At 59.2% G+C, this 14,170-nt stretch overlaps 2 protein-coding genes across 2 annotated transcripts in view; one reads left to right on the top strand and one right to left on the bottom strand.

The window, feature by feature from the left end:
• C1H19orf57 (chromosome 1 C19orf57 homolog) overlaps window positions 1-13,465 on the top strand; it is a 35,422-nt gene extending 21,957 nt beyond the window's left edge. The window contains exon 7 of the mRNA XM_027581764.2: window positions 13,259-13,465. Within this exon, the coding sequence (XP_027437565.2) occupies window positions 13,259-13,355 (97 nt within the window). The 3' untranslated portion in view covers window positions 13,356-13,465. The remainder of the gene's footprint in view (window positions 1-13,258) is intronic.
• On the bottom strand, window positions 758-11,280 carry NANOS3 (nanos C2HC-type zinc finger 3). The gene is made up of 3 exons (XM_027581766.2): window positions 11,157-11,280; window positions 3,045-5,278; window positions 758-1,072 (listed from the first exon to the last, which is right to left on the bottom strand). Exons 2-3 carry the CDS (start codon window positions 3,496-3,498, stop codon window positions 1,005-1,007), a joined length of 522 nt encoding a protein of 173 aa, XP_027437567.1. The 5' UTR covers window positions 3,499-5,278; window positions 11,157-11,280; the 3' UTR covers window positions 758-1,004.
• Window positions 13,466-14,170: the final 705 nt, after the last annotated feature.

Below are 14,170 nucleotides of genomic sequence, written 5' to 3'. Positions count from 1 at the left end.
CCCTCTGGAGGCCAGAGGAGCAGACCGGGAGTAGGGATTCCCGCAAACACAGCCCTGGCACAGGAGAACTGGGTCACACTACCTCGGTGGTGATGGATCTCCATCTCTCTCCCATTTCTGCCCAAGCAGAGCCAAATCACTTCCGTGGTGCCTCCTGCCCAAGGTCTTGGCTGGCCCACCGCCCCAGGACATATTCCCATTCTTTGCCTAGCCCTGCACCGCCCCCCCCAAGTCCTTCCCTTGTTCTGAGTATGGCATGTGACTCCATGGCCCTGTTGCTGAGGCATCTGTGAGGACCTTAACATTCACTGAGGGCCTCCTTGGTCAGGATGATTTGAAGGAGGAGGGAGGGCTTGGTCTAATTGTCTCTCAGTTCCCCTCTCAGATCAGGCCCCCGCCTCCAATGTGGAGAATTCTACCCATTTGGCATGTCATTGTGTGAGGGATGGCTGGAAGGGAGTTTGAAAATACCAAACATCATAGAAATGGCTTCATGGTGCTAACCTGGCAGCGAGTGCCGTGCTCAGAAGTGCTGGGGTGACCCCTCAAAACCCCACTGTCACCCCGTGTTGCCCACTTCCATTTCTCAGCATAAAACAGCTCACCCAATGCTCCAGGATGAACCAGAATCCAAGTAACAGGTGGGGACATGTGGGGGCTGATGGATGCAGTCAGGATAGAAAAGAGGTGCCCCAGCCCCTCAGGAGCTGTTCATGCTACCTCATCCCAAGACCTGGGCTATTATGCTGATCCATTCGTAAGCATTTATTGAGCGCTGACTGGGTGCCCAGTGCTGGGGAAGGAGGGCCAGGGTGCCTGAGGGCCACCTCCTTCCTCATGGGGGCTCTTTCAGCTGTGCTCTCAGGCCCTGCTCTTACCAGGCCTCCAGGCTGGGGCAAGGGCTGAGGGGCAGGTCCCATCTTCCCAGAAAATACATCCTCCATCGAGCGTGGGTCCCCACACCCAGGGGAAGGCAGCATCTCCATCCTCCCTGCACCAGTCTCTTAGGCAGAAGTGGAGGGGCAGCAGGAAGAGGGTGAAGGTCCAGAAGACTTCCCAGCACCTTTGGAACCTGGATTTTAAAAGGAGGGGAAAAGGAGAAAAACAATAATAGGGTATGATTCCATGCTCCCAAAGTACGGATTCAAACTTCAGGGCTTTGGGGCTCTAGTGCCACCTGGGGGCTGCTCCTAGAATAGCACCCCTGTGACACTCCAGGCCTGGCCAGCCCAGGGTGGGACCCAGAGCTGGACACAAAGCACAGAAACTCTAATTCTGGCTGGCTGTGCTGCCCCGTTGTGGCCGCAGGGCTCCGGGGACCCCAGATTTGTTACACCCAGAACATTACAGGAAGCTGGACTTTCTACTAGTCTGGTGCTAAGGGGGGCTCCACCCCACCCTCCATGCCTGGGGAAGGGAACTTTCCTGTTCTCTCCCACTTAAGAGAAAAAAAGGTTCTGAGACCATCATCTCTATGTCCCCTCAGCTCCCCCATCTCCCAGGTGGATTTCATTGAATCTCTTGGGGGAATAGTATCTACTCAGTTCTTCTAGTATCTACTCAGTTCTTCGATCAAATGTTTCCTGCACAGCTGCCGGGGGTGAGGGTGGGGTCGTCCCGCCCAGTCACCTCCCTCAAGGAGCTCACACTGTGATGGGGAGGCTGTACCCACAGAGAGCACCCAAAAGGGCAGCGGTATGGCCCAGTCAGGCCCACCTCCCTATTGGCTGACTTCTGCAAAAACAAAGTTGCTAAAACGATTTCTGCTTTTTAAAACCCCACAGAAGCTGAGGCCTTTTGCGTCTATAACAACCACTACCATGTACGCTCAAGCTACTCAAAGCCTGCAGCCTCCCTGCTCCCTGGCCTTCCCACACGGCTGGGAGCTAGTTAGAAATGCAGGTCCTGGGGCCCCACCCAGACTTGCAGAAGACCTGAAGAATTGGAATCCACATTTGATGAGACAGGGTGACCCCACGTGGTAGGCCAAGCAGTGTGGGGAGAGCCAGCCTCAGGGAGGCTTCAACTGAAGATCTCTTCACCCCAGCTGCCCTCCTGAGCTGATCCACACACAGCAAACTCCCGATGTTCTTCTCCAAACACATTTCCCCGGGTGCCAGGCCTCTCTCCCTCCTTCCTGCCATGGACATCTCTGCCTGGAGGACTAGTGTCCTGCCTTCCAGCACTCTTAAAATCTGTCCTCACAATCCAACCAGTCCGCCGAGGTCTAACACACTCAAACACGCAGACCTGGTCTTGCCCCTTCCGTGGTTCCCTAGTACCCAAGTCCAGGACCTATAGGCTCTTCCGCTGGCCCCCGAATCTCTGACACCTCCCTCTCTACCACACATGCACACATTTTGTTCCAGATACACTGAACTTCACTAAGTTCCTGAACGAGCCCCAGTGCCTGGGCTACACTTCTAGCATTCATCAAACCGAATTAGACTTCCAGAAGTCACTTCCTCCAGGAAGCCCTCCTGGACCCCTTCATCTAGATCAGGTGCTTCCTCTAGACTCCTCCATTCCGCACTCATCGCACTGTTTTAACTGCCGTTCTCCCTTCTACCTTTTCCCACTGCTGGTACAGCTCAGCACTTGGCACAAAAGGCACACAAGCTATTTGGCAAATGAGTGAACAGAGGAGGGGCATGAGGAAGCTGGGGTTTAGAGAGGCTGAGAACTTCTCTCAGGCTGCACAGCTCCTAAGTGCCAAACAGGATTTGGAGCCCCTGCTATACCTAACTGCAGATCCCGTCACAAGTCCCCATAGCCTCCCTGACAGAGCACCCCATGCCTGGAAAAGGAGAGCAACTTCCCCGTGGGCCCAGAGAGGTCCCCTGCGCAAGGCCACAAATTAATCCCAGCCCCAGCTTATTCACACTGGGCAACACTTCTAGAATATTGTTCTAAGTTTTCTACACTGATTATCTACCCCCAACCCTCTAAAGTGGGCACTGGCATTAATCCTACTTCACAGAGGCCCCGAGGGCTTAGCCACAAGCCCAGGGTTGGCCCCCTCCACACCAGGTCCCCCCAGCCACCTGCACAGGCTGCTCCTGCTCGGCGATGCCCTGAGTCCTGCGTCCTTGCCTTGTCAGGCCGGGACACCTTCTTGCCAGCTGAGTTGCGGGTGGTGTAGCTGTAGACAGAGGTGTAGCCCTGGCCAGTGAGCGGGCAGAAACGGCGTGTGTGGGCACGGTCGCGCGTGGCACCACACTGGGGGCACACGTAGTCACGCAGGATGGGACACAGCACTCGGCCCGCTTCATCCTTGAGCACGTGGGACTGGTAGATGGCCCGGGACTCGCCGTTGTGTTTGCAGAAAGAGCACAGGCGTTCAGGAGCTGGTGATTCCGGGCTGGGCCTCTGAGCCCCTGGTCCTGGAGCTGGCTGTGGCTGGGGGTCCAGCCTGGTTTCGGGCTCCTCTTCCCCGCGCAGAGCCCCCACCAGGCGTGCCAAACCCAGGTAATCTGTCCATAGGTCGAAGGTTCCCATAGCTGGGCAATGTGTGCCAGGCAGAGGGGCAGAGAGAGAATAAACCCTGCGTGCCCAAAGGTCTCTTTCTACCCCTTCCTCTCTGCCCCTCCCTTCCCCTCTCTGGAGCCTAGGAGTCTGGGCTGTCAGTTCCCTCCTTATACCTCCAAGGGGGTGAGAAGGGGGAGGAGCAGGCTGTGGGAGGATCCTTACTGTCGCAGGGGGGCTTGCTGCTGCTCCCCCATAAATGCACCTGCCAGGGGATGCCTGGTCTCTGGGTGGGCGGGGGGGGCAATGGGGGGTGACAGGACACAGGCTGCAGGGGGCCCCCCCGCAATTGGGAGACACACCCCCCAGAGGGCACTGGGAGGGCTACACCTGCCTACCCCTCCTTGGAGGAGGCCTGTGAGGCCTGCCACTCCTGCCCCACAGGGTGATGGGGGGGGTGTGGAAGCCCCACCCCAAAGACAGGCATTGATGTAGTCAGTAACTTAGTAACTTCTGTCTTCCTTCCCTTGGGCTGGGGGGAGGAGCCAGGTGCCCCTGGGCTCTTTGCGGAAGAGGGGAGCTACTGATGCTCCAGTTGCCGGGGGAAGGGGGATGGTGCCTGGCTCATGGGAGGGGGAGGGACAAGGATTGAGGCCCCTAGCTCAGGTCTCCCTCAGGGAGCTTTCACACCCATTATCTCAGTGGAACCCCCATTTAATGGATGAACTCACTGAGGTGTAAGGCCACCTGCCCATACTTACTCACAAACACAAACACAAAAGCCTGCCTCCCCCATCTAGTTACTGTCGCCCCCAAGGTTAGGTGCTGGCCCTAGGGTGGACAGGAGGTGAGACAAAACATTATAGGGGGAGCAGAGACACAGGTGGGCTAATGGGGGGGGCCCCTAGCACTCACCAGTGCCTCAATCCTCATCCCCTTAAATAAGACCTCCAGGAGTTACCAGGTGGGGCAGAGACTGGCAGATGGAAGGATCAGCGGGCACCAGGGTGCTAAGTGGGCAGGCAGTCGAGGGTAAAGCAGGGGTCTGTGGGTGCTGGGCAAGGAGAGGGAGAAAGCTGGGCCCTGGAGTTGGACATGGAGAAGAGGGGTTATGCTGCCTGCCCACCCCATTCATTCATTCGTTCATTCACTCATTCAAGAAACCTTTACTGAACCCTCTGGGAACAGAGCGCACCACCCCCTCAGAAAGATTTTCCAGGTGCCCAGCCCTGAGCCTGTGATCTGCCCCCCAAACTCGCCCCACCCACACACACCCAAGGATTTGGTCCCCAAGTCAGGCCTGACATCAGGATCCCAGATGCCAGCTCTCTCCAAGGGGTGAGAGGCTGAGGTCAGGGCACTGTATGAGTGGGTCTTGTCCCCTAGCCCATTCCCCTCAGGTTGTGTCCGGCCCAGCCACAGTGACATTCATCCCTCGGTGGGTCTGGCCTCCGTCCTCACAACCCACCGACAACAATGAATGTTGATTGTGACCTTCGCTGTGGCCTAAAGGAAGTGTGCTCAGAGTGGCTCTAAGAGCTACCCTGGCCCCCCAGATCTGGAAGGTAGGGGTCATGATGGATGGATGGCAGTTCCAGGCCTCGGGGTCCACTCAACGGTCGATGGTTTGCCTGAGCTGCCCAAACTCACCGACAGGTTGAATGTTCCCCCAAACCCTTGGCAACTTCTCCAGGGGGCCAAGACTGGGGAAGGGGGGGACAGAAAACCCCGATAGGGTGGGTAAGGAGAGAGGAGGGAAGGAGGGACCTATTGACTCAGTAAGTCAGCAAGCAGGAACTGTCTGCTCCAGGACCTGGAAAAAGCACAAGATAAATATAAATAATAATAACTGTAGATATTTATGTAGCCTTTGCTACACAGACGGAGCAGTACCAGGCGCTGGTCTTGCTTCTTGACACATTTACTCAAATCACCTTCAAAACGTCCCTAGAAGGTGCATATTACTCCTATTTGTCAGTTTGGGAATCTGAGGCCAAAGGGCACCGCTACTGAGAGGCAAAGGAGGGATTCCTAGTGGCCCCAAGACGTCTGGCTGCCTGGCGCTTGTTGCCCCCGGGACATCGATGCAACAAAGAGATAAACAAGTCATTTTAATACAATGTAATACCTTCTGTGAGTCTCGGCGTTCCGGCACTATTGTTTATGAATCACAACAACCCCGGGGGGTTGTTCCCCTTTGCAAATGCGAGGCCAGCAGTGGGGCCACTGCCAGGCCTGCCCCAGGGTCCACCTGCCCACAGGACCGGGGAGAAGCCAGAGGACTAGAGGGGACACCCACTGGCCGCCTGGAGGGTCTCGACATCTGAATTCAGGCCCTTTTGAGGTTAGTGCCCATGCACGCAGCGACGCGGGGGGCTGCATCTTGATGTGGGGGTACAAGGTCGCTCACCCTCGGGCTTCAAAATAGACGTCGGTCTAATCCCTGTTGGAACTCCGGCTACGCCAAGATGGCTGCCCCTCCCTATTCCCTCATCTGTAAAACCGGGTCCGCAGTCCTTCCCTCCAGGGACCCGCAGATTTGGGCGCCTGTGCCCCAGGGTCCCCCCGCACGCAGTCTCAGGAAAGGCCGCCCCCACCTGGGTCTGGGGACCCCCGGGGATTGCCTGAGGAGAGGCCTTCAAATTTCCAGTCCCTTCCCACTTCCCTGGGGAATACTGAGCCCTAAAGGAACCCCCTGGAGTACCCCTAAGGCGGATCAGGGATCCCAAGTGTGCTGAGCTTAAGTGAACCCCAAAACGCCCCCTGGCGGAGGCAGACTGAGCCTGCACAACTTTCCAAGCCCGGTCCCCGAGATCCCCACCCAGAGCCTGCCCCCAAAGACCCGCCCCTCGGAAGCCACCGACCCAGGCCTCTCCCTGAAACCTGCCCCTGAACGCCCACCCACCGGTGGCCGGTTCTGAGGACCCATCCCCTAAAGCTCGCCCGTATAGACCCCCATGGAGCCCGCCCCCAAACACCCTTCACAAAACCGCCCTCTAAGCCCATCTTCAAAAAAGCCCAGTTCTCCTAAGGCCTGCCCCCAGACCCCGCCCTCAGAACCCACCCCCTTCTCCGCACCCTCCTGGCTTTAGGAGCGCCGGCCGCACCGAGCCCCGCCCCTCAGGACCCACCTCTAAAGCCGGCCTGCCTAGACCCCTACAGACCGCGTCCCTATGGAGTCCCCGGGGCCACTCCCTTGAAGCCCAACCCCCATAAGGTCTGCCGCGACAGGACCTGTCCCCACATCGGAACCCCGTGGAGCCAGACCCCTGAAACACTCACCCCCCCCCGTGGAATTCCCTTACCTCATGAAGCCCCTTTCCCAGAGGCCACCCTCTTGCCCCTGCGCAGGGGTCCAGTCACGATCCCACACCTGTCTGGAGTTCAGGGTAGGGAGTGCTCCCCCATCGTCCATCAACCCAGCCAACAGGGCCCCATTCAGGCGATGAGGTGAGGGCTCCCCTTTGCCAGGCTCAGGATATCTAGGTTCTTCTAAGGGAACCTGTGGGGTCTCCTGCCTTGAAGATCAAAGTCCTAAAGAGCAGCCTGCCTAGAACTCTTGGGAAGAAGGGTGGTTTGGGAGGGCAGGGTTATAATAATAACGCTTTACGTACATCACTCTATTATTAGGATACCCATTTTATCGATGAGGATAGTGAGGCTCTGAGAGTTTGGAACCGAACTCACCCAGGTTCCTCAAAAGCTTTGTTTGTGATAACTATGGAGCTAGAATGTGGGGTCATCAGGCATGAGGTACTGGCCACATTGGTGCGGGACTCCTCAAGACACCCTTTTCCTTCTGTACCTCCTCTCTGGTTTGCTTCCTGGAGGGCTCTGACCTTGACCTACCAAGGAGGGAAGTCGCTAGAAGGGTTGACCTCAAGACAAGGGAAGGACCATCAGAGGGTGCCTGGTCTGGAGGTTCAAGGCTGGGATAAGAAGAGAAGGTTTCCAGCTAAAGGAAGCGGTGGGAGGAAACGCACAGCCCTTACCGGTCCTGTGGGGGCGGCGGGGGGGGGGGGGGTTGCCTGGGGCCTCTCCTGGGTCTGCCTGTCTGCTTTTGTCTGCAGTGGTCCGTGCAGGCTTCTGCCCTTGCGCTTGGTGTCTGTCTGGGTCTGACTGCCCCTCACGGGCCAGTATTTGTCTGGGTCTCCTGCTCTGTCTCCGGCGGTCCGGGTCTGCCTGTGTGTCTGCCTCTCTACACCTGACCTGTGCCTGTCAGCCTGTCCCCTCCATGTCTGGGGCTGGGCCCTTGGTGGGGGGTGGCCTCTGCTCTGTCTGCATCTCACTGTCTGGACTTGGGGCCCTTGGGAAGGTAGGAGGGGGGAGGCTGGCTGTTCTTCCTGTCAAGCATCCTACCAACCTTCTGGAGGGCCAGCTGGGTTTCCAGCTGACTTTGAAGCCCAGCGTAAGGGAGGTAGGGAGCTGTCTCCTCCTACCCCCAACCCCAGACCCTGGGGCAAGGGAGGAGCACTCCTCAGGGCCTTTTAGCCCTATTCTGCCTCTTCCTGGTCCTTAGTCCTTGGCCCCCCCCCGCCCCCCTCCCCCACATACCAGCTGGAAGGATTTTTTAGGCAGGGGGTTGGGAGTCAGGGGGTGAGGGCAGCCATCCAGAAGCCACACTGACCTGCCCCCAACCCCACCCTGAGCTGTAGGAAGGCAAGGCAGCTGGCGTGGGTCTGGGGGTCAGAGCTGCAGGTGAGAGGTCCCAGTGGAGCAAGATGGGAAGACGATGGATGGGGACAGCTCTGCTGTCAAGTTGAACAGGGAGCAGGGGCATGAGGTCAGAGACACAGAGCTTCCAGAGGGTGTCTGGCAGCCTGTGTGTCCCTGTATGTGTGTCCATGCATGTGTTCCTGCTTGCATGCCCCTGTATGTATGTCCCAGTGTGCACCTGTCCCTGTGTGTGTGGATAGACATTGGTGGGGGACATGCAGGAGGAGCTGGTGAGGGCCTGGCAGACAAAGAGCCCATGATGGAGTGTGTAACCAAAGTACACGCTTGGGGCTCCCCAAGTGGGGTCCCATTGATGGCCCAGGCTGTGTAGGGAAGGGGGCTCCTCATTTCCCTGCTACCTCCATGGCCTCTCAGGTTCCCACCTGCCCCCCCCCATGCTATCTTCCTGGCTTCCTCTGCAGCTGCCTGGCCTTTCAGGTGGGGTCCTCAGCCAAGGGGTTCATCTGTCCCACCAAGACCGGGCGGCACCCAGTGGCCTGGGAGCCTGAGCTTCTGTCCCAAGGCCACCGGATACGAGGCTGGGGGTGGGGGAGGCAAGAAGGTTCCGGCTTCTCCAGGGTTAGGGTTGGGGCTTGTGGAGGGGCCTCGGGCAGGTTGATGGGAAATTCAGACACTTCTGCTGAGGTTCATGGTGCAGGGTGACCCTGGGTCTGGGTCAGGGTGGACTCCATCTTCTAAAATGCAGGAAGCAGCTACCAATGGACCCATTATGGGGGCGGGGGCTGGGGGGGGCAGCGCTGCAGTGGGCTTGGGTTCCAAGCTACTCTGGTGGGCTATTCTGGGGGGTTCTGTGGGTGTCTGTATATCCAGGTAGGTATGCTATAGTGGGTTCCTGTCTCTATGCCAGGGTGTCTTTGTGTTGGCCCAGGTGTCGGCACTCCCGTGGGCTTCTGTTTGTGTGTGGATGTTTGTGTGTGACTGTGGGTGTGCGTCAGGCTAATTGTGGGGAATCGCAGGTCGATGTGTGAGCCGGGGTGTGTGGGTGTCTGGCGTCTGTCAGTGTCACTCTGGGTGACTGCAGTCTGTGCTTTATCTGATTATGGTGCCCCCTCCCTCTCACTAAAATGTCAGCTCCAGGAGGGCAGGGATTTAGCTCTCTTGCATCGCCAGTGCTAGAACAGGGCCCGGTACCTAACAGATGCTCAATAAACAAGTGTGGGATTTATGGCCATCCAGGTGACTGTGGATTTCTGCCTGTCCCTGTGTCATTTTCCTGTGGGTCTGTGTGCCATTGTGCAGGTGTTATTCTGTGTGTTGCTATTATGTTAGGTGTCCAGGGGTATAATCAAGTGTTAGGGTAAGTGATTATAGGTCTAGGTACTGTTGGAGTGTTCATATCTGTGTGTGGGTGACGGTGTCATAATGGTGTCTAGGAGGTCAGTTTTTACCATGGGCTACCATGTGTCCGCAAGTGCAGCTGTTATTGGGGGTCTGTATGTGTGTATATGATGATTATGATGACCTGACGTCAGGGTCTGTACGGGCCTTGTACCATCAATGTGTCAGTTGCCTGGGGGACTGTGGTGACAGTAGGTCCTTGCTTGGGCAGGCACACACCAGTCTTGTGGCTAATGGTATCTATCTACACCTGTGTCTGGGCATTTAATATATTTGCGGTAGTCATGGTGACTCTGGGTGACAGCCCTCGGGTGCCCGTGCAACAATGAGTGTTCTGCGCGTGCAGTAGAGAACTATGTGTGTGTCAGTGTCATATGCAAAGCTTTGTCTACACCGTGGCCACCGACGGTGATGGCTACATTTTTCAATGTAGCAGTGTTTTCCAGCTGTCAGCCCTGGATGTCCTCGTCATTGTGGGTGATGTGTGGGCCCACGTGGCAGTATTATTGTGAGTGACTGTGTGTGAGTGTGTGTATAAGCTTTCCTGCAGGTGATGTAATAATGGGGATGATGTCTGTCCACGTATAAAGTGTGGATTGGGAGACTTTGTCAGGGATTTGGGAGTATCTAACCGTGGCTCTGTAAATCTATCTGTGAGTAGTCCAGGGCAGCAGGGAATGGGTGGGAAAGAGATGGGGGGGGGACTGAAGTGCACTGGGGTGCGAGGGGGGGCACCTTCTCAGCTCCTATCAGCCAATGAGAGATCTTCATCCCCCCACCCTCAGCATGCCCTCCAGGGCGAAATCCCTGTGAAAGGGTCCTGTCGCTTTAAAAGGGCTCCCCAGCAGTGGGATTCTGGACCATTTTTCCCTTCTATGGCCAGTTTTGGAGGGCGTGTTCCTGTTAGCAAACCTTGGCCCCAGTAAATACCCTGCAGCCGCCGCCGGTAATGACAGGCCGGCGGGGAGCCCGCGGAGGGCGCCGGGGCTCCTGCGGGCATCGTGGCTGCAGCCCCGGGGCCACGGCCACAGCCAGGCCCTAGCCAGGCCCCCGCCGAGATCGATCTCCGCAGGGCCCGCGGAGGCCCGCACGCCCGTGAACTTGGCCGGGGGCGCCTTTCCGAACGCGCGCGCCGGCCGGAGCCTCTCCCAGCCCTGGATATCCAAGGCCCCCACCTGCTCTGCGCCCCCAAGAACAAAGCTCGCCGCCGCCCGGCCCCGCGGCCTCCCCGTGGCCAGGTGTCGGGCGGCGGGTGCTCCGCGGCCCCCAAACCCCCCATCCTGCGTCCCCGCCCCACGGGGGCATCTCGGCCCGCCCTCCCCCCACCCCCCGGCGGCCCAGGCCTGGGGACTTGAGGGCCTGTCCTCTCTGGGGGGTCTGGCCTTCCCGGCTCCCCTTCTCGGGGAAGGCGAGACGCAGAGATGCCGCCGGGCCCTCCCCGCCCCCCTTCTCCAGCCTCCGCAACAATGGAGGGCCGGGCCGCAGAGGCCGGAGCGCCGGCCCCCGGGCCAGGAGCAGGTGCGCGAGGGGGCCGCAGCCGGGTCCCGCCGCCGCCCCGCCCCGCCGCGCCCCCTCCCCGCGGGCGGCACCCCCGCCCGCCCGGCGCCCGCGCTCACCTCGGTTTGGGCCGCCGCCGCGTTGCCCCTCTGCCTTCCAAACCAGCCCGGAAAAGCCCCCTGAGTCGAGGCGCCTGCACGGGAAATTGCATTTCGGCGGCTTCGGTGCTGGGCGGGGGGGGCGGGGGGGGTGCCCAGGCCTTGGGCCGGGGGAGGGGGCCGCGGGGCTCCGGCGCCGGCTCGAACCCGCGGCCGCCGCCTCCCGCCCGCCAGCCTGTCTGTCTCGGTGACGTGCCCGCGCTCCCCGCCGCCGCCGCCCCCTCCCTCCTCCCCGCGCCGTGCCGGGCGGTGGGTCCGGCGGCGGCCGCGTGTGTCCCGAGGCCTCCCGCCAGGCGCACCGGGACACACGCGGGGATGCCCACGGGGCGTCAGGACGCAGCTCCCGGGGCCCTCGCGGGGGACACGGGGGCGCGAGCGGGCACACGCAGGGACCCAGACGCACGCAGACCTCAAAGGCGCACGGGGAGCACACGCGCACAAGGCACGCGGACCACAAACACAGGGAAGGGTGTGCAAGAGGTTTCCAGACATACCCACGGGAGGGGATGTCGGGACATGTAGGGACACCGGGGTGCCGGCCACACGAGGATGTCCATAGAACCGAGCTACACACATAGACCCAGGGAGCACGTAGACACATGAAAACACAGACACATCACTTCCAGAGGACCGGAGGATTGTCCTCAGAGCTGAAATACGCCTGGAGAGGAGCCCGGGGGCACACAGAGAAAATACTGACAGGGACGTGCCCAGACTTCACCTCCAGGGACGGCCACAGAACACACACACACGGACGAGAACACACATATACAGGGACACACACAGAACCAACAAACCTCTCCACCCCCCGGGGTGCACAGTCAGGGGAACACCCCGTCGCACAATACCCCAACACACAGGCATATATACGCAGAACCGCAACACATATATGGAGATACGCTGGGCACACAGGCTCAGGGGCACACACAAACACACAAATATAGGCACAGTTACTCATGTACAAAAGGGCAGAGGCATGCTAGAATTCATAGAACCAATGCTCATGCCCAGAAAACCCCCCAGGCAGGTCCCCAGGGCCACAGGGGCCCATAAGGACACAGGAACTACAGAGACACTTGGGGACATGTGTACCTGCGGCCATCTGGCATGGGCACATACACGGGCCATAAAAACAGGAGGTCGACTGAGAAGCTGTACACAGGTCGGGGCTCCCCTGATCTCCTAGAGATTCTTACATGGAGCCCCCCTATTCCCACACCCACACCCCCCCACCAGGTACGCGGGCACACCCAGCGGGAAACGGACACTTGCTGAGCTCCCTCCAGGGATCCACACGCCCCAAACCCCATAAACTCCCCCAGCTCACACATAGTCCCTGCCTGCTGTGGCCACGGTGGCTGGTGGCTGGTGGAGGAGGTCACCTCGGGGCAGACTGCTGAGCCAGGTGGCCTCCCATTGGCCAGGGCTGAGCTGACAGATTTCTCATTCTGTTTATTTATTTATTCCCCATCCCAGGCTGACAGGGGGCCAGAGAACCTTCCTGCACCCCACTCAAGCCCAAGCTTTAACCCTTGTTGGGCCATGGCCTTGCTCTACCTGGCCATGCCCCTCCCCATTTGCACCCTCACCACAGCCCTGCCTGGCTCTTCCCTCGGCAGGTCCACCTTCCCCACACCTTGCCCCCTTCCTCAGGTCTTAGCCCAGAAAGCCAAGCTCTAGCTGGCCCAGGCAGGTGGATGGCCCTAGGACCACCCCAAAAGGCTCCTAGGGTCCAGCCCTACATTATCCCTAACTCCCCCTAAACGAGAGGAGGGCATGCAAGGAAAAATATGGGAGGAAACAGTAATTGGGTCTGCGTGGGTGGGCTCACCTCCTGTGCCCTCCCCTCCCCTAACTGAAAAGGAATATACAACATTTATTCATTCGTTCACTGACAATCATTTCAGACTCTTCCTGGCAAGCCAACGAAGTGACTATTGTCCTTTTTACAGATGGGCAGCTGAGGCCCAGAGAGGATCTGCCCCTTGCCCCAGGTGGCACAGCCTGGAGGCCGCAGAGCTGCCATTCTGTGTCAGGCCTTTCCCCCATCTCCTTCCTTCCAGGACTGGCCTGAAGACGCGCTCCAACGAACTCTTCTGCCTGAGAAGCTTCCCGAGGCCACCAGCAGGGGGCAGCAGACTCCAGAACCCTCCTCTGTGAGGCAGGGCTGGGAGCTCAGCTCCCCTTGCCTCCCACACCCCTTACTTCTTGGCAGCTGCACCCCACCCCCAGGCTGGAACCTCCACTGCCAAAATGCAGGGGCCCCCGAAGTAAGGAGCTCTTCTTAAATAGAACCCCCAAGAACTGAGGTCTCCACAAATGCCTCCCTTGCACGTGGTCCCTCCTAATGGCTAGCTCTACTCCTTCTTGCTGCAACACGTTTGTTGGGCGGGCAGCCTCTGCATTCCTGAACTGGGTCAGAGTAGAAGAGGATTCCAGGAGCCCAGTCCAGTGGTCAGGGCCCCCCCCTTCCCTGCTTCCTCCCCCCAGAGTCCTCTGAATATCCCCTGGAGCCCAGCACAGGATGGGAGAGGCAGTGGGGAAAGCCCCAGTGCCCCAACCGCCTGGTTCCTCTGGGCGTGGGAACTGCCCTCCTCACCCCACCCCCAGCCCCCGGTTCCTGGGGCCCCGGCCAGTGCTGACTCATAGGGGACCCGCGGCTGTGACTCAGCAGCGGCTCTTCTTGAACCTCTCCCTGAGAGATTTCCCACCCCATGTCACCTTCTGTCCCCTCGGGGGTCTCCTTAGAGACCCGGATGTGGGCCAGGTGGCCGTGTGAGCAGGGGTCAGAGCCCCAGTCCCAAGAGGTCCCCGAGGTTGTGGCCATGGATGCGCAGGCCAGGTCAACCAGGTCTTGGGTGGTGGCCGCCTGTGCCCACATGGGTGTATAGCTCGCACACTCAGGAGTCAGCCAAGAGAAAAGCTCCAGAAGGCAAGGCCCAGGCTGTGAGGACACCTTGCTTTGCACCCCACCA

The sequence above is a fragment of the Zalophus californianus genome, chromosome 1 (assembly GCF_009762305.2).
Source record: "Zalophus californianus isolate mZalCal1 chromosome 1, mZalCal1.pri.v2, whole genome shotgun sequence".
NCBI classification, from domain to species: Eukaryota; Metazoa; Chordata; class Mammalia; order Carnivora; family Otariidae; genus Zalophus; species Zalophus californianus.
The sequence above is the reverse complement of the archived record's forward strand: the minus strand, read 5'-3'. Positions and strand labels throughout refer to the sequence as shown.